At 40.7% G+C, this 22,495-nt stretch overlaps 1 protein-coding gene across 1 annotated transcript; it reads left to right on the forward strand.

Annotated features, from left to right (window-relative positions):
- The first annotated feature begins 2,209 nt into the window (after window positions 1-2,209).
- DDX53 (DEAD (Asp-Glu-Ala-Asp) box polypeptide 53) lies at window positions 2,210-4,439 on the forward strand. Its single transcript, XM_004690085.1, has 2 exons — window positions 2,210-2,234; window positions 2,332-4,439. Exons 1-2 carry the CDS (start codon window positions 2,210-2,212, stop codon window positions 4,437-4,439), a joined length of 2,133 nt encoding a protein of 710 aa, XP_004690142.1.
- The last annotated feature ends 18,056 nt before the right edge of the window (window positions 4,440-22,495 follow it).

Consider the following 22,495-nt stretch of genomic DNA (forward strand, 5'->3'; position numbering starts at 1 on the left):
CGGCCATCCAAGTAATTCATTACAGCCAGTCCCACTCTAAGTTCTTGTATTCCGATTTTGCAAGTACCCTTCTCCCCACTCTGTGATTTTTCTGTCACTTATTTTCATAGCTGCTTCTGTTTACCAACTGGTCACATAAGAAAAAAGGACCAGAAACAAGTAACTTTGGAGTAAAGGAGCAAGAGTCCCTGTCTCTGTCTCTGTCCCTGTCAGAGAGGGCTCTGAGAGCCGCCTGTGGCCTAGGGGAACCACTATCACTAAGGCCTGAGTTCCATCCCTAGCCAAGCAGCTGACCCATATGGCATAGCAGACCTCTCCTGTCCCACCTGCTGCTCCCCTCAGCAGTGGACTTCAGTTGATCCACCAGTGCTGCTCCCACTCTGTCTCTGGTGAGTCCTCTCACCCCCTACACCTCTAGCCTATACTCCAGTTCTTCTGCACAAAAATAAAAAAAAAATGAGAGAATGGGGAAGGGGCTCTGTATTTATACTCTCAATGATTGGTGGGTACACTTAGTCAAGACCAGAAGGATACTCAGGTATCCTTTTATTCTTTCTAGAGTGAAGAAGAACAAGGCGACCTTTGACATACTCACTACCTCTACAATTCTGTGATTCAGTAATCAATATTACTCAATGTAAAGATGAAGGTATAAAAACGGAGAAATATTGCCTCCATTTGACACAGTAAAAGTTCATGTGACTATATAAATTTCCCTTTTTAATAGTTAATGAACTAAAAGATCTCACAAATGCTTTAAGACTCCTAATATAATTCATGAACAAGTGTGGAGGAGTTGTAATGTGACTTGGTCCCAAACATTCTGGCTGAACAAGCAAGTGGGGGAAAAAAAAAAAACCTCATTAGATAATCTATGCTCACCCAGAGCCTTTTCTGTGTTGCATTACATAGTATATTAGTAGTGGTATAAAATGTTAATAAGAATTACATCAAAGAGGAAGTAGAGCTGTGAGGGTCCACTGGACCTAATGACTTACTTGCAAAGAACAGATATGGGCCAGAACAATTTTACAGTGGGAAAAACCTAGGTACTGTCAGTTACTTTAGTAACGAACATGAACATTCCCCAATTGAAGGGCACCCTTCCCATTACCTACAGCATGATGTGGTAAGAAGTGAACTTCACCTTTGTGAGAATTTTTCTGAAAACTCATAACCCAAATGCAATCCTGAGAAATTATATCAAACAAACCTCAGTTCAATAGCATTACACAAAACACCTAACAATTATACCTCAAAACTGACAAAGTTCTGAAAAATAAGACTGTCAGAAATCATACACAATAGCTAAATGCAATGTAGTATCTTGCACTTGATCTTGAAACAGAAAACATTAATGGACTCCCAGCAGTATAACTGTAGAGTGTAGTTAAATTAATACACCATTGCTAATTTCTTATATTTAACAAATATGTCCTGGTAGTGTGAGATAAGATTAGAGGAAACTGTAACTGGCTGGGGAGTAAATGGGTATCGCTTGACCTACCTGTGTACTTTTCTGTGAGCCTAAGATTATTACAAATGAAAAGCTAATTAAAATAATGAGAATAAGTTCCATTGGTAAATTCCTTTGGAAATTTTGGGTGAGACAGCCCAGCTGAGTTTCCCAAGAGAACTTCTCAACTAGCTCACATGCATTGTGTTTCTAACAGAGTTAATATAAGGCACCATATTTCCCAAACAAATGAGGCCAGCAATCTTTTATTCAAAAAGCATCTTTCAGAAAAAGTGCTGACACTTTTTAGGAAAAGTGCCGTTCCTAAGTGTTTACTTAAGAGGCTCCTTGATGGTATAACTTAAGTTATAGTAGAGGACAGGTAAGTGATAAATGTATCTGGACTAAGTATGGTTGTTACTCAAAAGGACATTTACCTAAATACACAAATACATGAATAAGTTGATTTTGTTTAAAATCACTATTATTTCCACCTATGGAAACTAAGGGCTTTCAAAAAAAAAAAAAAACTACATGGATAAATCCCAAGCCCGTTCCTGTTCTGAGCTGTAACTAGCAAAAGGCAAGCTACTGAGGCACCTAGGACGCAAAAGTTGAGGAAACACTCTCAAGACCCTTTAAGAGCCATGGAATCAGGTCTTGAGAGTGGCTGTCACTTTAAACTGATGCCGGAAACCTGGCTTACGTTGACACTTCCAGCCCTCTGATTGGTCAAGATGTCAAAGCTCGGCAATGCGGTCAACAAGTGATGACGTAGGTAACGCCCGGCACCACAGCTGCTGCTTAGCATCGTACCTGGTGCCGTTGGAGCCTGAGGGGAAAGAGGTCTCCGCCACACCTGCTTTCGTTCCTAGGTAGGCGAGAATCCGCCATCAACCTTACCATTGAGAAAGAAATGGCCTGGGCCCCAGAGCAGAAGGGAGAGCCCGATTGGAGAGATTCCAGAGCCACTACCGATGGCCGAGGTCTAGGCCGAGGCCTAGGCTGGGGCCAAGAGAGGGGCCGTGCCCGTGGCATGGAGTGGGGCCGTGGCCGAGGCCGTGGCCGTGCCCAGGAGTGGGGCCGTGCCCAGGAATGGGGCCGTACCCGTGGCATGGAGTGGGGCTATGGCCAGGAGAGGGGCCGTGCCCAGGAACGGGGCCGTGCCCAGGAGCGGAGCCGTGCCCAGGAGCGAGGCTGGGGCCGGGGTTGGAGCAGCTCCCCCCACTACCAGGAGCCTAGCGCATCTGGCCCTGGTCAACAACCTCTTTCCCTGAGTTTGAAGAGCAGTATGATTGGTGTGGTGATTGGTCGTGGCGGATCAAAAATTAATGACATTCAGAATAGAACCAATACTAAAATACAGATCGTAAGAGGTGATCCTATAGCCGAGGTAAAGATTTTTGGAAGCAGTGACATGAAAATAAAGGCCAAAGAGGCTATAGAAGATATTGTTAAAAAGGTGGAGGGCCAAGAGTCGGCATCCAGTGTCTATGTGGCTGCAGCCCAGTCTACTGTTGGGAGCGATGTCAGCAAAAGTGACACTGTGAAAAAAGTTAAGCCACTACTAGATTGGGACAAAATTAAAATGGAAGTTGCTGACTGGGAGAAAAAAAAATGGGCAGATTTACCACCAATTAAGAAAAACTTTTACATAGAGTCTAAAGCAACTAGCTCAATGTCTCAAGCGCAGGCAGACATTTGGCGAAAAGAAAATTTCAATGTAATGTGTGATGACTTGAAAGAGGGTAAGAAACGTCCCATGCCCAATCCGACTTGTAATTTTGAGGATGCGTTCCAAAACTATCCTGAACTTATGCAAAACATTAAAAAAGCAGGTTTTAAAAAGCCAACACCAATTCAGGCACAGATGTGGCCAATTGTTTTACAAGGCATGGATCTTATAGGAGTTGCACAAACAGGAACAGGGAAAACACTGTCCTATTTAATGCCTGGTTTTATTCATCTCAGTTTTCAACCATTACCTAGAGAAGAAAGGAATGGCCCTGGAATGCTAGTTCTCACACCCACTAGAGAACTAGCTCTTCAAGTGGAAGCTGAATGTTCTAAGTATTCATATAAAGATCTTAAAAGTGTTTGTGTGTATGGTGGTGGCAATAGAAAAAAGCAAATAGAAGACATTACTGGAGGTATAGACATTGTTATTGCAACTCCTGGGCGACTGAATGATCTGCAAATGAATAACTTTGTCAACCTAAGAAGTATAACCTACTTAGTCCTAGATGAGGCAGATAAAATGCTGGATCTGGGGTTTGAACATCAGATAATGAAGATTTTATTGGATGTGCGCCCTGACAGGCAGACTGTTATGACAAGTGCAACATGGCCTGATAGTGTTCGTCGTCTAGCACAATCTTATTTGAAAGAGCCTATGATTGTTTATGTTGGTACCCTGGATCTAGTTGCTGTCAATACTGTCCAGCAACATGTAATTGTCACCACAGAGGAAGAAAAACGAGCTCTTATCCAAGATTTCCTGCAGAACCTGTCACCTAAAGACAAAGTCATCGTGTTTGTCAGCAGAAAACTTGTGGCTGATGACTTGTCAAGTGACTTAAGCATCCTAGGCATACCTGTACAATCCCTGCATGGCGACAGAGAGCAGAGTGATCGCGAGCGAGCACTAGATGACTTCAGAAGAGGAAGAGTGAAAATCCTGATTGCTACTGACCTGGCATCTCGAGGCATTGATGTGAACGATATCACACATGTATACAACTATGATTTCCCAAGGAATGTTGAAGAATATGTGCACAGAGTTGGACGTACTGGAAGAGCCGGAAGAAGAGGAACATCGATTACCCTCATGACTCAGAATGATGCCAAGATCGCTGCTGAATTGATTAATATTCTTAAAAGAACAAATCAGCCTGTCCCAAAAGATCTGTCAGTGATGTCAGAGCGATATCAGTTACATAAACAAAAAAGGGACACAGGAACATCACACAGAAAATTTTATTAGAAGTTTGTTAATGTTGTTATTGAAAAGTTACACACTACTACTAGAAGGTTGAAGATACGTTAAGAATATTGAATACTCAAGATACATTCAAAGTTTGGACACTTTTTGGACAGTTTAAAAACATTTGACCAAGTTTTAAATAATCTGACAGTTTCCACTATTGGTCATGTTCCTTAATAAAACGTAAAAAGTTTTAAATATGTGTTTAGAGTATGTTAATAAATGTTATGTGTTGGGTAAAACCTAAGTTTTTCCTATAGTCTGCCATGTCCACATGTCTTCTCAAAAAGACAACGATGGTGTATTTTTTGTTTAAAATAGCTAAACTGAATTGAAAATTGTCATCAACCATACCCCTGTCAAAACCTTCTATTTTTTCTCCTGTGGTTGGTGCCACAACAATCCCTAAAAATATCTCCATTCTCATTCCCTAATTCTTGTAATGCATTAGAAAGAAAGTGCTAATTTTCTGTAACATTCCATTCTTTCTTTCTTTTTTTTTTTAAATAGATGTGGCAAAGCAGGGTGAATGACTCACTCTGGAATCAGTGTACAAACTCGATCACTAACCATTGGTTAACAGTTCTAAGGAGGTCACCTTGTATTCTGTAGGCCTCAATTTCTTCACTGATAAATTGATATGATTACACTAAGCAATTTGGGGCCCTCATCACTTCTAAACTCTATGACATAACAAAGATTATGTACCTTTATGTTAACATTTTATTTCCCAATCTTGGGAAAATCACAGCTTTGTTTAAGTAATTGAACAATGAAATCATTTTTAATGACTAGGATGGTGCACTTTTATTTTTTCTAATTTTTTATAATGTGACTTGCAGACAGTATTTTTTTTTTCATATTTCACTTTTCAATTTGTCTTGAAGGGGTCAAAACCATATATACACATCATAGGAGAAATAAATGGTAAAGAAAAATATATCTTACAAAGTGGGGAAAACATTAAAATCTCAGTCAAATGACAGCTTTTCCATAGAATCAATTTTAGTAAAATTCCTAACAACAATTCTGTCATATTTTACTTAAAATACATACACATCTTCTTACATTATAAAAAATCTACAATGACAATTTCAAAATTCTGTGTCTATGAGAACATTAAAATTGATCAAGTTTTAACTTTCTGGCAAAATAAAAAAGATTAATGTCATCTTTTTCTACTATCATGCCTCAGCTATGGTCACAAGTAAGTGAAATTAAATGGAAAAGAGGAAAATGTTCTAGAGCTAGGTAACTGAGGTTAAAGTTTGGCTTTAAAGTTTATATAGGCCTTAATATCTCTTGATAAAATTAATAATGGTTAACATTTTTGAGGTGCTTTCTTTTATTATGAATAATCTTTATGAAGCATCTACTCACAGATAATCCTAACCCAATTTTGCAAAGTACTGTATGAATCAAGGTTACAGAAAATAATTTGTTTAACTTTACTAAATCCAGTTAAAGGGGAATTACGTGATATTTTAACCCAGATGTGACTGGTTGCAATATTTACATTCTTTTCATTTAAATGCACTTACTATGTGCAAGCTAATATTTTTGTCTTCAGGTTGCCCACATTTCAGATTTGGTAAAATAGAGGTTTGTGCAAATTTACTCTAATGTAATATCAGTCCATGCAAATACCAGATGATTTCACTCATGTGGAGAATATAAAAAGCAACACAAAGGAGCAGAATAAACTAAACCAAAGTTAACCCTAAAAAATGACTGCAGAATTGAGCAAACAAAGGGAGAGAAGGAGATGAGAAGCAAAGGGTGGATGGGGCTAGATGGACTATGGTAGAGGACTCTGGGTGCCTTGGTGGTAGGCGTGGTGTGGTAACATACACCCTAAGAGGTGTGAGTCTATATCCTTAAAACATAGACAGTGTAGAAAAATCAACACTACAATTTTTAAAAATAGTCTATAGCAGAACCTCTGATAGAAGAAGCTCCAGTGGGTGGTTTCCATTCACTTGGCAAGAAATGATGAATGTTAGCAAGGTGGACTGTATGTTATTTGCCAGTATTCCTCTTAGGGGCAATGCTACCCTTGTTAGAGAAAAATGTAACAATTAAACCACTTGAGATTGAGAGTGAGGTTTCTCAATCATGTCCCAATAAAAACAACAAAACTTATTGCTCAATGTCTGAGTAAGGAAACAAGCATTTCTTCTGGAAGAAAAGGCTGAAAAGAAGAGTTGCTGTATGAAGAAAGGTAAGGGGGGGGGTTAACCAAAGACATTTTTGTCCCTTCCCTCAGGGAACATCTGTCAATCTATGGCAACATTACTGCTGGTTGTTTCAAATGGGGCAGAGTCCTGGGAGTGGAGTAGGGGAGAAGGCAAGGTGTTAACTGTATCCAGAATAAATGTCAGGGATGTTGCTAAATACCCCACAGTTTATAGAACAGCCCCACCCAATAATAGTGCTGAGATGCCGAGTTCTCGACAAAGCATAAGCAAAACAAAAACCAGTTGTGTAATAACCAAGAATGGATTTCAGAGGAAAAAGATTTAAAAATTACATCCTGTGAGTTTTGCTAATACCCAACACCCCCACCCCTCCCCCTACCCCTTTGATATGGAGTGGTTCTCCATCTGGGTCAATGTCACCAGTGTCTGGAGACAAATTTGGTTGTCACAAAGTTGGGGAGGAGTATTAGTGTCTTCTAGGAGGAAGCCAGTAGTGCTACTCAATATACCAAACATACAGGGAGACCCCAAAAAAATTATGTGGCCCAAACGGCAGCTTAAGCAAACAACCCTGTCCCCCAAAACCCAGAAACCAAGAAGGGAGGTCACTGAGAAAAGCACATATTTGTTTTGTACAGTGCAACAGAAAACTCTCCACCAACTTCCCTATCTTTGGTTTAATCTATCAGTGAGTCACAGTCAGGGTGTATTCTCTCCCAGTGGGACCTGTGGCAATGGCTGGAGACATTTTTGGCTGTCCCACGTAGGTGACAGGATTGCTACTAGCACCTAGAAACAAACCTAGCAGCTCAGGGAGAAACATCCAATAATGCACACCCTGTAACAATGGATTTTTCAGCCCCAAATGCCTATGGTACTGAGGTCAAGAAACCTTGGTGAGAGAGAGGTTGAACGAGAGTGAGAGGTTGGGGGGAGGGGAGAGAGAGAGAGAATGAGATTGAGAGTTTGAGAAAGATTGAGAGACAGTGAAAAATTGAGGGAGAGAGACTGAGAGATTGAGAGAGAATGACAGACAGAGATAGAGAGAGACAGACTGAGAGAGATTGAGTGAGAGATAAAGATTGAGAGAGAGAGAGGTTGAGAGAGAGAGAGAGAAAATTGCTTTTTAGAAACTCAAAGAAATACTGAGTTCTACATCCAAACTAGAATAGAGTGAAAGCAGGACACCAAGCCATGTACTGACACAGGAGTCAGAGGGGGAGTCAGCTAGCCAGTTATTCCTATAAAGTGCTTAGCATGGTGAGTCACATGCAGTAAATATTCAGCAAAGAGTAGGTCCCTCCCACCTGTCTCATCATCCATTATCTAATGGATGTTCATAATTCTGGGTGCTGTTGCTCAGACTATTTTCCCCATTTGGAATGTTCTTTCTCCTTCCACTCTGCCAAGTCAAATCAGATCCATCATTCTGGGTCCAGCTAAAATGCCACATCTTCCCCCAAGATCCTATCAGCTCAATTCCATTTCCAGACTTCTGTAGCTCTTGCTGTCTATCAATGCTGACATTTGTACTACACTGGTTCGCATTCTTACAGAGACAATTATGAAAAATTCAAATGAATGGAAAAAGCACACTATCAAATATTTAAAACACATTATACAAATTTAAGTTAAAATAGTTTTATACTGTATGATTAACAAATCACAAGAGATCTTTCCAGAGTACTATCACTAGAAGGAGCTAAATATATACATATAATAAAGGTAGAATATTTTAAGCAGCTGAGAAAAAGTCTATACCAAAACAAAATTTTTAAATGAAAAATGTATACATACATATCAGGACAAACATTCAACCATAAAACTTACTATTGAAAAAATCCTCAATAGATTCTACCTTTTTATGAAAAAAAAAAAGAAAAACTTGAAGCTCATTTAAAAAAAGCAATTTCTAACATCAAAGTGGAAAAATATGGAGATACACAGAAGCAACCACAGGCAATCAAATGTAAATATAAATAGGCTTAACAGTATAAAAATGAAACATTTGTAAAAATACCAAAAAGGCCCTCCCTGGTGGCGCAGCAGGTTAAAGCTCAGCACAAAGAAGCTTAAGCCACTTCCACATGAGTTCGATCCCTGCCTGCCCTGAAGGAGATCCACATGGCATGGCAGACCTCTCCTGACCCGCCCACTGACTCCCTCAGCAGTGGACTTCATCGATCTGCCTGTTCTGCTCCCCACTCTGTCCCTGGTGAATCCTCTCACCCTCCGCATCTCTGGCCTGTACCCCAGTTCTGTACAAATAAATAAATAAATCTTTAAAAAAAAATACCAAAAAAAGGGCAAAGAAACACCAGAATTTAAAATCTAAAACACAGTTATTCCAGTTTAGTATAAAGAGCCTTTCACAGAGAAAAAATTGAAAAATCCAAATTAGTTTTATGTGCAGAAATGTAAAAGGGAACTCACCAGAGATAAACAAGTAAATAATAAATGTGAAAAAGTGATCAAGTTCTTCATAATCAAAGGAATAAAAATTAAACCAAAGACATAAATTTTTCCTCTAAAAAACTGGGTTGTGTTTAGCAAACAAAATCTAAAATACTTAAAATTTATATAAAAGCAAAGAAACATTGACAAATGCTAATCTGGTAAAACTATTCCTTGGAGACATAGTTGAAATGATAATATAACACTATACATACATGTTTAATAGACCTTGAGCCAGTAATTTCACTGCTAAACTTTTACTGAAAAAGACACAGTCGTATAGCTCCTGACAAACATACAATATTTAACATAGTGCTTTACTTAAAATAACTACATTTTACAAAAAGATATCTCAGAATCCAGTGATGAGGTACTAGTCAAATCAATTGCAGCACATCTATTCCTGATTTTCAATAGCAGAATCACGTTCTTAAAGAAAATTTAGGAGTATGAAGGCAAGGTGTCTCATAAAATACATCACTATTCTTAGACAATTACATTTAGCCATCTATCTCGATAGAAACAGACAGATGACATCCACAGACGCAGTGATAACTATGGTTTTCTACTTTATGGGATTATAAAAGTGTTTTTATTTTGTTTTAGTCTATTGCTTTATGTATACAAGAGCTGGGGTGTAGGCCAGAACTGTGTGGGTGGGAAGAGGTAGATGGGTGAGAGGATTCACCAGAGACAGAGTGGGGAGCAGGACAGGAGGATCTACTGAAACACACTGCTGAAGGAGCCTATTCCCCAGTTCTGTATACATAAATAAATCCTAAAAAAAGAAAGTACTTTATGTATGCACCCAAGAGGTAGCATGTGTATTATCAAGGCTAAGTCTAACAACTGAACATTTCAGCCTCTTTTCCAAAAAAAAGAAACTGCAGAATCACACAGAAATTCACTTTTGGATGGAAGTAAAATGTATAGGCTCTCTCTTATTTTACTTGCAAAATTTCAAATAATTTCTCTTCAGGAAGAAGGAAGTAAGTAATGGTATGAGAAAGTAATTACAAGTACAGATTTTACAAAATCATTACAAATACAGAAATCCGTCCATATGAAGAAGTATCGTCCTAATGCCATACGATAATTAAGAAAAGAGGAGGAGGCAGAATGGGGGAGAATTGCTTGTGCCATACCACCACACAAAGGGACATTCTTCTCTCATTTTAGAGATCAGCAGACAAATAGTCAGAGAGGTCGCAGAGCTTCCCAAGTTCAAACACTGGGTACAAAGTAGAGCTGACTAGCTCTCAGCTGAAAATTACAGATTCAATTAAGAAGCAGGGAACTGCATCCAGAAAAGTGTCAGGAGAGGTTAGAGACATTAGGGAAAGAACACGGGTCCTTCGTTTTGTGTCAAAAAAAAAGCACTGTGTGTACCTGTCACGTGAGGCTTTGTTTTTTCCTACTCTTCTCCCCAGGCTGTAGGTGTCTGTGGCTTTCTAGCACTGGAGAAAACTACACAGTAAACAGGAAGTTTAAAATGACAGAACTACAATTGTCGATTAATGCAATCAGATTTTTCAGCAGTTCTTTGAAAAGAACAGTCTAAATGGTAGGGCTGAAAATCCATTTACTTGGGCATTTAGTAGCCTGTGACATTTAGTAACCTAGAACTACAACACCAAAAGAAAAGTAGGAAATAATAAGAAGACTGCCTTCCTATTCCTGACAGAGGGAAGTACAAGGGAGTTTAAGGTGTGCAACAGAGCTTGCCAGGCAAGTCGCCATAATCCAGTAATCCATTTAAAACCTCTAACATCTGAATTTCTGGGATTTCAATTATGAAGTGCCAGCTTGCAATATTGAAGGTAGCAGACACTTGAGGTTTACTACTAACCAGCCACCGCCACCACCTCTTCCTATGCCCCTTTCTAATTGATGTCCTGACCCACTTTTCACTATCAGGCAGAAAAAAAAAAAAAAGATCGGAAACACTTTCTTAGCCTCTCTTGCAGCTAAAGCGCAGGCCAGTCACTCTCTCTCTCTCTCTCTCTCTCTCTCTCTCTCTCTCTCTCTCACACACACACACACACACACACACACAAGGTCGACAGACTCTTCTCGACAACTTTAGAAAAAGCTCTTGCTCCCTGACAGATATATGCAAGGAAAAAAACATTGCTTCATGGTTTTGTGCACACTGTGAGGCCTTTAGATTATGACTGTCACTTTAGACAATGAGAACAACCCTGATGGAGAAGGCCTCTGTGGTAAGTGTGACCAAATGGAAATCTGCAAAGTGCCTAGATCCTGCATGACATAACTGTGCTGCTGAATTAAACCCCGCTGTGACCGCTCTGAGGCATGCAACTCAGCTCTAGCAACACACTCAAGCGCGAGCTTGTGACCAGCTTCAAGGAGCACAGGAACTCAAACAACCCACAGCAACATGTGGCGGTGAGAATCTCCCAGGAAGCCCCAGGCACTAAGGGAGCACAGTCTGCCCATCCCGTGGCTCCTCCATGGGCCATGTTGGCACGGTCTCCTGGTGGGCTGCCTGGGGGTTTCTCAGAGCCTCAGGGTCATCAACCCAGTCTTTCTTCCCATCTCCCCTCCTTTCATCACTAACTGACTTGAAGTGTGCTCATAAGGATTTCTTTGATTGCTCCTGATTCTTTTCCTCTCTATACTTCATAGCTGTTACAGCTAATAAATACTGCACCTATCAAGCACACCCATGAGTCCCCTGTTTCTGAACTCCACGTCACAGGAAACAATGCCATTATTAAGTCATTATTACCTGAGTATCATATTACCGGCATCCCAAAGCATCTGAATAGATCAGCCGGAACACCACTCATGTGCTGCCTGACATGGAGACAGAATGATGCTCCATTATTGAGAAGAGGTTCCAATGAGGTGTCCTTCACTAGGATGAGAGTTAACTACGATCAGCCAATTAGACGCTCCCCCTGGATGTTTATTGAATGGAGACATTACCAACCTTGGGATTCTATGGGGAATTACTGTGCTTTTTAAAAACTTGGAGACATAGCAAATAAGCCCATTTTTCAAATAGTCGGCAGCAATTAGATGAGGTAAGGAACCAGCAGAGTAGAAAACTTGAGCAGCAGTCATGAAGAGACCCAATAGCAAGGTCATCTGAACCAACAGCATTCACACCTGGCTGCCCCTGGACTACATCACTGACTCTGACAGACTTGAAATGCAGCTGACCAGAGAATTTCTTGCAATCCACAGCACAGAGGGGCCCAGGGTGAATGATACCACCTAATGGAGATACGCAACCAAAAGCAATGGGATTCTGCTCTTGAACAAAAGGAATTTGTTAAAATTTACACCGAGAAGGGGAATAAGGAGAAGTTCCGATGAGCCACCTTTGTTTTTTCACTGAACCTTGAAAATCCAATTTTAAAAAAGAGCAAAGAATAAGTATTTTCTATCAGAATATTGATAAAGTCAGCAAATCATTTCTTTTCCTCCCCCCTGCCTTCCTATAACCCAAGCGCCCTTCCCTTAATTAAATATACATATGGTAATTCAGGATTCCTTGGTGTATTGATTAGATAAAAATCTATACCTAAGTGGCGAGCTCAAAGGACTAGTCCCTCTCTCTTCACGCTGCCTCCTCCTCTCGCATCCCAGATACTGCTGAGGCTGCTCAGGGCCGTTCAGGTTGATGATATTTCCATAACCTTTGACATCTCTTCACCCAGTACACACATACTGAATGTCTGATACTGCTTCCCACACATGTAAGTCTTCCCTGTTGTTCTGCAAATTTCTGTCTTCTAGCCCTTCCACAGGGTACCATGTCTGCACTGATGTTTGCCCAGCTGAAAGAGTCTACCAGCCACTCAAGATTTTCAATGTGTGATAACTTCAACAACATGTAAACTGAAGTGTTTGGGGTCCTAATTAAAATATTTTGAAAAGATGTATTTATTTATGCATACAATACCTGGGGTATAAGGCAGAGGTGGGGGGGGTGAGATGATTCACCAGAGACAGAGTGGGGAGCAGATCCACTGAAACATACTGCTGAGGGGAGCAGTGAGGCATGACAGGAGAGGTCTGCTGCACCATGTGGGTCACGCTCTGGCCAGGGATCAAACTCGTGTTGCAATGGCTGGTGATAGCTTTATAGTGCTGTGCTTTAACCCCGTAAGCCACCAAGGAGGCCCCCCACATTCAGCAAAATTCCTTTGAAGCCTCAACTAATTGCTTCTCGACTTGTGTCCTGTGAAGAGCCATGCGCTGTTTTATATGAATGTTTTCATTTTCTCTGGAATCAATAAATGTGGCCTTGGCACATCTCTTCATGGGCATTTCTGGTTTTGCTGTATTTGGAGGCACTTCATAAACCACACACACTCCTTCACAGTTCCTTCTCATGAAGGACCCTATGGCATTTCATTCTAACTTTACTCTCACATTGTGAAGAGTGTAAAGACATTAGCTAAAGAAAATAAACAAGTCTGGCTTCTGGAAAAAGTTCCTTTTCTGGGGATAGAGAGAGAAACTACTGTGTGTGTGCATGTGTATGCATGTGTCCATTTTACTGAGAACACACACTGCCTGCCCACTGCCTCCTTCAGGCCTCATGCTTTGTTCAGAGTTCAGAACAGCATGCATAATATACATTGTGCTAAGCTTACGGCTCCATAGATGAGGAACAAGGATCTTTTCCCCTTCTGGGAAGATACTGATTCCTACTCCCAGATTTAGCATAACATAAAGGTTAAGGGTAAAGTCTCAGCAGCCAGAAAGACCTGCACGTGAGTTTCAGTTTGGCCATCTGAGATCAGTTACATCATATACATATTTATTTAAATTTATTTAAATCTTCTAAAATACTGAACGGGGGTTTTAGTATCTATGAAGATTAAATGATGTGTGTGTGTATACATATATACACACCCCTATATATAATATCTACAGTGCCCAGTATAAAAGAATATTATTATACTCAATTGTTTTTAAAAACAGAAGTTGGCATGGGGAGATAACAGTAAATCTCCGGCCAGTTCAAACTAATTGTCATTCCCACAAGTTTTAAACATCACTGCAAACTTTTTTGGGCATAGAAGAACTGAGGTGTAGGCCAGAGGTATGGAGAGAAGCATGAGAGGATTCACCAGAAAGGAGAAAAGAACAACTAGATTTACTGCGATACACTGCTGAGGGGGGCAGCAGGTGTACAGGAGAGGTCTGCTGTGCCTGTAGGTCACCTCCCTGGCCAGGGATCAAGCTCAGGCCATAGTAGTGATAGCATTGAGACTTAAACTCCTAGGCCACCCGGGATGCCCATAAACGTCACTGTATTATAAAAGACTAGCAAGGCCATGCTACTTGTGTTTGGGGAGGAGTTTCCACGGAGAGGACAGCTATTGGGTCTGTTCCTGAACTCTGCCGCTCCCCTCTCTCCCTCCACAGTCTGCCTTCAACTATTTCTCCATGCAAAAGGCAGAAAGCTGGTTGGATGTAAAGTTCTCTGGTTTACATTCGATCTGTTTATGTCATCCATCCATTCAGCTAGACCGACCCAGCTCCAAGTTTGCCCCTCTGTGAGAGGATCTTATTAGTAAATTAAGATCAGGTGTCTCACTGATCCAATAAAGTGTTCTATGTGGGAGGGCTGATAACTATAACACAAACACAGCAAAGAGGACACCACCCCTGTATTTACAGGGAAGAAAACTTCAGAATGAAGGGACCTGAGAGGTTACAGTCTAAACCTGTTGCTTAGAAAGAAGTATGCATGTAAATACATCATTTTCTTATATTACAGATCAGTCAGCAGCTCCAGTCATCATACAGAGGCTATCAAATTTCTTTTTAGGTATTTCAGTGAAATATGAACATCTTTATACTATCGAGAGAATCAATTCATTGGCATATCCACTTACTACTTATTTTATCTATCCCATTTCTGGAAACTTATAAGATCATCTGATAAATACTTATTTCCAGTGAATTTTAGAAATCACTTTCCAAAGACAAGACTCATCTTAATACTTATGCTCAAAATAATAAATCCTCATCATTTCTCAAGCCTATTCTTTGTAAAATCTGAAATGGTTCAATTAATAAACTTTAGTGTCTAAAAATAAGACAACTCATATCACTTAGATTTACCTGCCCCACTGCTTACCAAGATATATATAGGACTGATGCCAACTCAAAAAATAAAAAAATAAATAACCCAATCAAAAACTTGACAGAGGGCTTCCTGATGGTCTCAGGGTTAAGTCTCAGTGCTATCACTGGTACAGCCTGAGTTCGATCCCCAGCCACGGAGCTGACCCACATGGCGCAGCAGACCTCTCCTGTCTCACCTGCTGCTCCCCTCAGCAGTGTATTTCAGTAAATCTGCCTATTCTGCTCCCACTCTGTCGCTGGTGAATCTTCTCACCACCACACTTCTAGCCTATACCCCAGTTCTACTATAAAAAAAAAATTAGCAGTATACCTAAATTGTCACTTGTCTGAACAAGATATACAGGTGGCCAACAGGCATCATCGCTTCTCATCAGGGAAATGCAGATCAAATCTACCATAAGAGACTACCTCACACTTGAGAGAATGGCCCTTATCAACAAGTCCAGAATTAATTGTTGGACAGGGTGTGGAGAAGGAGGAGCTCTCCTGCACCAATGGGGGAATATAGACTGGTCCAGCCCTACACTGCTATGATCACAACAGCCCTGTTTACAATAACCAAATTATGGGGAAAGTTTAAGTGGCCCCAGCGAGAGAGGCCAGGCTTAGGAAAATGTGGTATAAATACACGATGGAATACTACTTGACTTTAAAAAGAAAAATGACCTCTTGTCATTTGTGACAATAAAGAGGAAATTATGCTGAAAGAAGAAAAAAGTTGCAAGGAGAACAGCACCAGATGATGTCACTTATATGTGGAATACAGAGAAACAAATCAAAGGGTCAGACAACACCACGCCAATAACAAGCCTAAAATCTGACTGTGGACTTGAGGCAGAAGGCCAGGGAGGGTAGGCGAGGGGGAGACCGAAAGGGGAGCAGGCACAATAGAGCTGGGGGAAGGCCAAGGGCAGGCCATGGAGGTAGGTGGGATGCGAGCATATGGGTCTGAGCAGCTGTGAGCCTGGGCATCTGAAACACAAATAGTGGGGCCCTCCTGGTGATGCAGTGATGACGCACAGCACTCTGAAGCTGTCCACAGCCACTGCAGCGCGAGTTCGATCCCCAGCCAGGGGGTCTGCCTGGCACATGGTGCAGTAGACCTCTCCTGACCCTCCCGTACTCCCCTCAGCAGTGTATTTCAGGCAATATGTCTGTTCTGCTCCCCACTCTGTCTCTGGTGAATCCTCTCACCCCCTGCACCTCTGGCCTGTACCCAGTTCTTGTATGTATAAGTAAATAAAACTTAAAAAAAAAAAAACAGTGTTGCACAATAATGTGACAATTTTAAAAACATGAAAAGTTAAAAAAGGAAAAAACGTATCTGCCCCAAAACATTGTTAAATGAAATTTAGCTTTGTTACATATTATCACATTTAGATAATTCTATATTAGTATTAAAAATATATGTGGAGCTTTCCATTTGTGATTCAGATGAGACAAAGCAGTTTCTTGGCTTTACCTGCTTTCAAATCATTCTGAACCACAAAGAAATTGATTTAGAGGAACTCATATACAGCACTGCTCACCCCCCCCCTTATTTACCACAGATCCAATTCATTATCATAGCTCATTCATCTATTATTGATGTGTTATCTCAATATATCAGCTGGCTATGCTGAGATTTGAGTAGCCCATGTAAATAAATATTAATCACATTGGCTGCTTCAGAAAATATCTTAGAGTACAACATTGGATGTGCCCGAAAACATAAATCTTGAGATTGTACAAAGTATCACTTGAGGTCAAATAACCTTGGAAAAAAGAAAAATCAAGTTTGTGGCTGAATGTGTTTAAACCACTGAAGAAGCGATGCTTCAGAACAGAAGGGCTCTGAGGAAAGCGCTTACGAAACAGTTCTGCCTTTTCTTCTTTTTGTCACCCCACAGCTCCTATAGATGTTTTGAGATATTCAAGCATGCCACGGATTATGGTATGACTAGGAGTGGAAGGGCTTATTACACCAGCTTTACTGAGGCATGATTGACATGTAACATTATGTACATTTTAGGGGTACATTTTAGGGATGTGTATTACAAACAATGACCTCCACAGTGCTGGCTAACACTTCCATTCCTTCACTTAGTTAGCATTGCCTTTTTGTGTAAGAACATGTGCGGTTTACTCCTTTAGCAACTTGCAAGTAAATAACACAGTATCATTAACTATAATCGCAAAATTGTACATTAGAGCCTCTGAACTAATTCATCTTATAAATGAAAGTTTGCACCCTTTAACCAACATCTCCCCTTTTACCTCCAAAAGCTCCTAATTTTGCTAGAGAAAAGAAAAAAGAACACAGGCTTTATGTGACCAGATCCCCAGGGCGCATGCTCGCCACCATGGCTTTGTTTATTCAGAAGTCTGCCTCTGTAGATTTTCCCAGCAGAGCATTGTACGTCCTGACGCATCATCCACAGACTGGTCGAGAAATCCCAGACCTTAATGAAACACCTATGCTCCTATCCACGTCCAGCAGATGCAAGGCTATGACCCCTAACTGGACTTCAGAGAACAAGCCAGAAGTCCTCCCCCCCCCCCCCACCCACATCTTCCCTGGCAGCAGCAAAGTAAGGAAAGGGATGTGCACTGACAAAACTCTGTGCTTGGGTGATGAGAAAGCCTCTGAGCTAGGGAGTCTCTGGCCAGCGTACAGATCCCTATCTAGCACCAGGGTTCTAACGCACCTGTACGAAGAACCCTTCCTTGGACTTCAAGCAAGCTACCATTTGCCCATTTTGGACTTGTCGGCCAGATGATGACAGACCCAAAGATAGATCAGGGACCTCCTGGGATATGATGTCTGTACAAACCACCACTGTGACAACTGGTGTCCTACCATCTCCCTGACAATACTGAAAAGAGAAAGCTGCATCTAAGAAGTAGGGCTAGGGTCTGTCTCGGGAACTTTAGTAAAAAGCGTTTGGGCTTCGAGAACAGACTGATTTGGGTCCAGCACAAGCTCTACCAGACTATGATACTCCTTTTTTTTTAGAAAAAATAAAAAAACATTAATAGAATTGTAAGAAAATGTAGCAAATATTAATATTTTTCTATATTGGCTTTGCTAAGACAATAAAATAAAAGTGCTAAAATTCTACCTTATCCTAGTCCCCATCCTTGCACTCTGGGGAAACTACTTCTTAGGTTGGTGAGTATTCTACCCAGGTATATTTTATATATTTACTACTTACACCTATGCCCATAAACAAAATTTAGCTCTATTTCTCATGCTTTAGTGTTTATATTAATAGCATCGTGCCACATGAATGCTTTTGAATTTTCCTCCTTGTGTTGCGAATCTTAGCTAAGCAGAGTTATGTAGATCTGATTTATTCATTTAAATTGCTAAGTGGCATGTCATTCTACGACTACGTGATACATAAGTGATTTGATGCATATTATTTTTGCTACTACAAATAATGTAAATATCCTTACCCGCCTTTCCTGTGTATACGTGTAGGAATTTCTCTAAGGCATATATCAGCCTGAGATTCAGGAAATACTCACCATGAACGTGACAGTCATTGGTACCACATGTTTACTGAGACAGGAGTGTGCATCTAACAGCAGATATTAAATATTTTCAGTATCATCCTGAGTACATACCTAGAGAGCAACAGCTGAGTGATAAAGTATGCACAGCGTCCGCTCTGCTAAGGAATCACTGAATAGCTCTTCAAAGTGGCTACCTCAATTGCACTCCCACTCCACATTCTGGCTTCCGCACACTGATATCATTGAGCCGTCTAGCTTGTATGGGCCTGATGGGTATGAAACGGTATCTGGATTTAATTTGCAGTATCCTGATTACCAGGTCAGGGGGCACACCATCTGTTCATCAGCCACTCAGAAGGCTACTTTTTAAAATATATTTTTAAGATTTATTTATGCATACAAGAACTGGGATACAGGCCAGAGGTGAGAAGATTCACCAGAGTGGGGAACAGAACAGGTGGATCGACTAAAATACACTGCTGAGAGAAGCAGTGGGAGGAACAGGAGAGGTCTGCCGCGCCATGTGGGACACCTCCCTGGCCGGGGATTGAACTCAAGCTATGGTGGCTGCAGTGGCTGCAGATAGCATCATAGTGCTGTGCTTTAACCCACCATGCCAACAGGGAGGGCCCTTATAAGTTGTCTGTGTGTATCCTTTACTCTAATTTTCATAAGAATGTCTATTTTTCCAGTTGATTTATAAGTATTCTATAAGGTGCCTGCATATTAATCCTTTTCAATTGTAAGGGTTGGTAATATCTTCCTGCCATCTTAGTTTTCATTTTCTTTACTCATTTACTCTATAGAACACCAACTGCTTTTGGCTCTATGCATTTGGATAAACTCCTTATACTTCTCAGTTTCTATTTCCTCATTTGTAAAATGAGGACAATAATGGCTTCTTCACAGGAATATTTTGAATAATGATAATGAGACAATAAATGTGCAGGGCAATATTCAGTTTTTAAAAATAGCAATTTTCTTCCTATCCCCCCATATTTCTACCCTCAAAGAGAAGGGAAACAAGAGTCTACTAGCATGCGAGTATCTTCATTGAACAATGATGTGTGACAAAAAGAAAAATCACATGGATACTTGTACAGAACAATGAGGTAGCTGGACTATATAACTCATCCAGAAGATGTTTATTGAACCTTTTCTACGTGGCAGGCATACAATTAAACTGGGATGCAAACCTGACCAAGGCTTAGACAGCAGAGGAGAAACAACCAGCAAAAAATGGATCATTTGCTACAATGTTAGGATGAATAAAACTAGCAAAGTTTATGGGGATTATAAAATCAGAGGGGTACAGTTTGGGCTTGGGTGGCCGGAGAAGATACCCCATGTAGGTGACTGAAGCAGAACTCCAGAAGAACTGAGGAACGTGCCAAATGAAGTATGTGCAAAGAGCCAGAGATTCTAGCACACCTGTCAACCAAGGCATCCACGGACAGCGTAAGGGAAGAAAATAGCAAGAGACAAGTGATACAGAGGTGACCACAGACTAAATAATGACATCAGACATCATGAGGATTCTGAATTTTACTCTGAGTGTGATAGGCTGGCTCTCGGGGGGTTTGAGCAGAGGACGACACGTTATAACTTGTGTTTTGAAAGGATCCCTCCAACTGTATGATGGAGTTTAGAGGCAGAGATACAGGGGCGGAAGTAGAGAGGCCAGAGCTTTACAAAGCCCTGCTGGTCACTTCCCAGGACTCATGAAAATAAGCCTCTCTGAACCGACATCACAAATGCAGCAAGTGCTGCTATGCGTTTACTACTGATGGACACCGCATGTTTAACCCATAACCTGGCAAAACACTAGAACTCACAGTAAAAACAAGTGACAGAACAATAGTGCAAAATGTGTTTCTCTCTCATTTGCACTGGACAGTTCATGGAATTTTCTTTGGCTGAAAGAAATCATAACCTAGTTAAGATGGTTCTATCTATGGACAGTGAGGAAAAGACAAAATGTGCAGGCTGGTCGCAGACTTGCAGCAAACTGCAAGTGGGGCAGGGGGCAAACAGGGGAGGGAAGAGCACAGGAACTGTGGTGAAAGTTCAAGGGTGACATGGTGCCGGGAGAACTACAGAGACTACACCGAGAGGTGAACAAGGATGTAAGAAAACAAATGATTAAAATAAAGCGCCAAGTGGCTTCGGTAAAAGCTGTAGTTTCCCCGTGATTATTTTTTGCGCATTATTACTTGGTGATGTACAGAGGGCCTATTTAAATTGTCCCCCCATAAATGTGGCTATATGATAATGAATTTTCCCAATACTGTCTCACTTTCCAAGGTGTTCTAATTGATTTTTCTCCCTGTTAAGAATCTAAGGCTATTTAGTTAATGTTTTTTTTTTTTTTCACACAAATAGAAAAACTCAGCATGACCAAAGGCATTGTGGTCAAAAGCTCAGAGCTTCCCTTCCCCCTCCACCCTGCCCCCAGTACCTCCTGCCTCCCTGCTCTCACACCTTTGCCAGCCCCCTATCCACAGCTGCTACACATTGTATTTTTCCAAAAGCCATCTGCTTCTGCATTGATGTTACCAGTTTGATCGGTTAAGAGATTATTACTAGAGCAGATCTTCCCAGAATTTGATGTAAAAATGAATAACCTAGAGTTTTTTACATACAGATTTAAATTCAGTAGCTCTGGGGTGGGGCTCAGGATTACGCATCTCCCTGATGATACAGATGATGATGATTGGAAGGTTACACTTTAGTAGCAAAGTCCTAGACTGAAGGCAATAGGTTTAAATATTGTCAAATGCATATATTTTCTTATATGCAAAATTTGTTTATGTATATATACATATATATACACACACACACACATATATGTTTATATAAATATTTGCAGTATATTAAGAACATTTACAACTTGTGGACAAACAAGTATGGAATGGCTTGGGTAGAAAATAGTCATGATTTTTTTAGAACATCATTATTTGGTGATAAGGAGGGGTCAAGTGTAAACTTCCTAGTTGAAAATTTGAAAACATGTGCCCTCCCTGGCGGCACAACAGGTTCAAGGACAGAGCTATGAAGCTACTGCAGCCACTGCAGCATGAATTCGATCCCCGGCCAGGTAGGTGACCCACATGGCGCAGCAGACCTCTCCTGTCCCATCTGCTGCTCCCCTCAGCAGAGTATTTTAATTGATCCATCTGCTCTGTGTCCCACTCTGTCTCTGGTGAATCCTCTCACCCTAGCACCTATGGCCTGTACCCCAGTTCTGTATGTATAAATAAATAAATCTTTAAAAAATGAAAACATAGATCTGAATATGGTATGCATAATAATAATTTGTTACCTTGCAATAGTAACCTAACTAGTTATTTCCCCTATCAAGGAAGGAATTATTTGTCTTTGGTTGAATTTCTTCAAGGTCAATAGCTGGCAATGTTGAACATGTAAAGCCCTGAACCCTAGTTTTGAAAGTAAAACTCCAGGACTCCCAGCATCAGAACCACCTGGATATTTCTTAAACTTCTTAAAATTCCCTATTTGGGGTCCCAGACTACACATACTGCATCAGAAACTATGTTTGTAGAGCCCAGCTATCTGGGTCAGAACAATCCCACCCCATTTACTTAATCCTAGGAACTACTGTTCAACATAGCCAGTTGCCCCGTTCCACTTCAAGTAAATAACATTCAAAGGATGTTCATAAATGTGGAGGGCTGGTAAAAGAAAGAAAGAAAGAAAGAAAGAAAGAAAGAAAGAGAGAGAGAGAGAGAGAGAGAGAGAGAGAGAGAGAGA

This window comes from Condylura cristata, unplaced genomic scaffold (assembly GCF_000260355.1).
Source record: "Condylura cristata isolate star-nosed mole 26May11 unplaced genomic scaffold, ConCri1.0 scaffold00027, whole genome shotgun sequence".
NCBI classification, from domain to species: domain Eukaryota; kingdom Metazoa; phylum Chordata; class Mammalia; order Eulipotyphla; family Talpidae; genus Condylura; species Condylura cristata.

What these genes read in the sequence shown, in the direction of transcription:
- DDX53 (XM_004690085.1), top strand. Translation starts at nt 2,210, where the DNA reads ATGCGGTCAACAAGTGATGACGTAG. An exon ending in GTCAACAAGTGATGACGTAG is followed by an intron (nt 2,235 to 2,331) that starts GTAACGCCCGGC and finishes TTTCGTTCCTAG; the next exon opens with GTAGGCGAGAATCCGCCATC.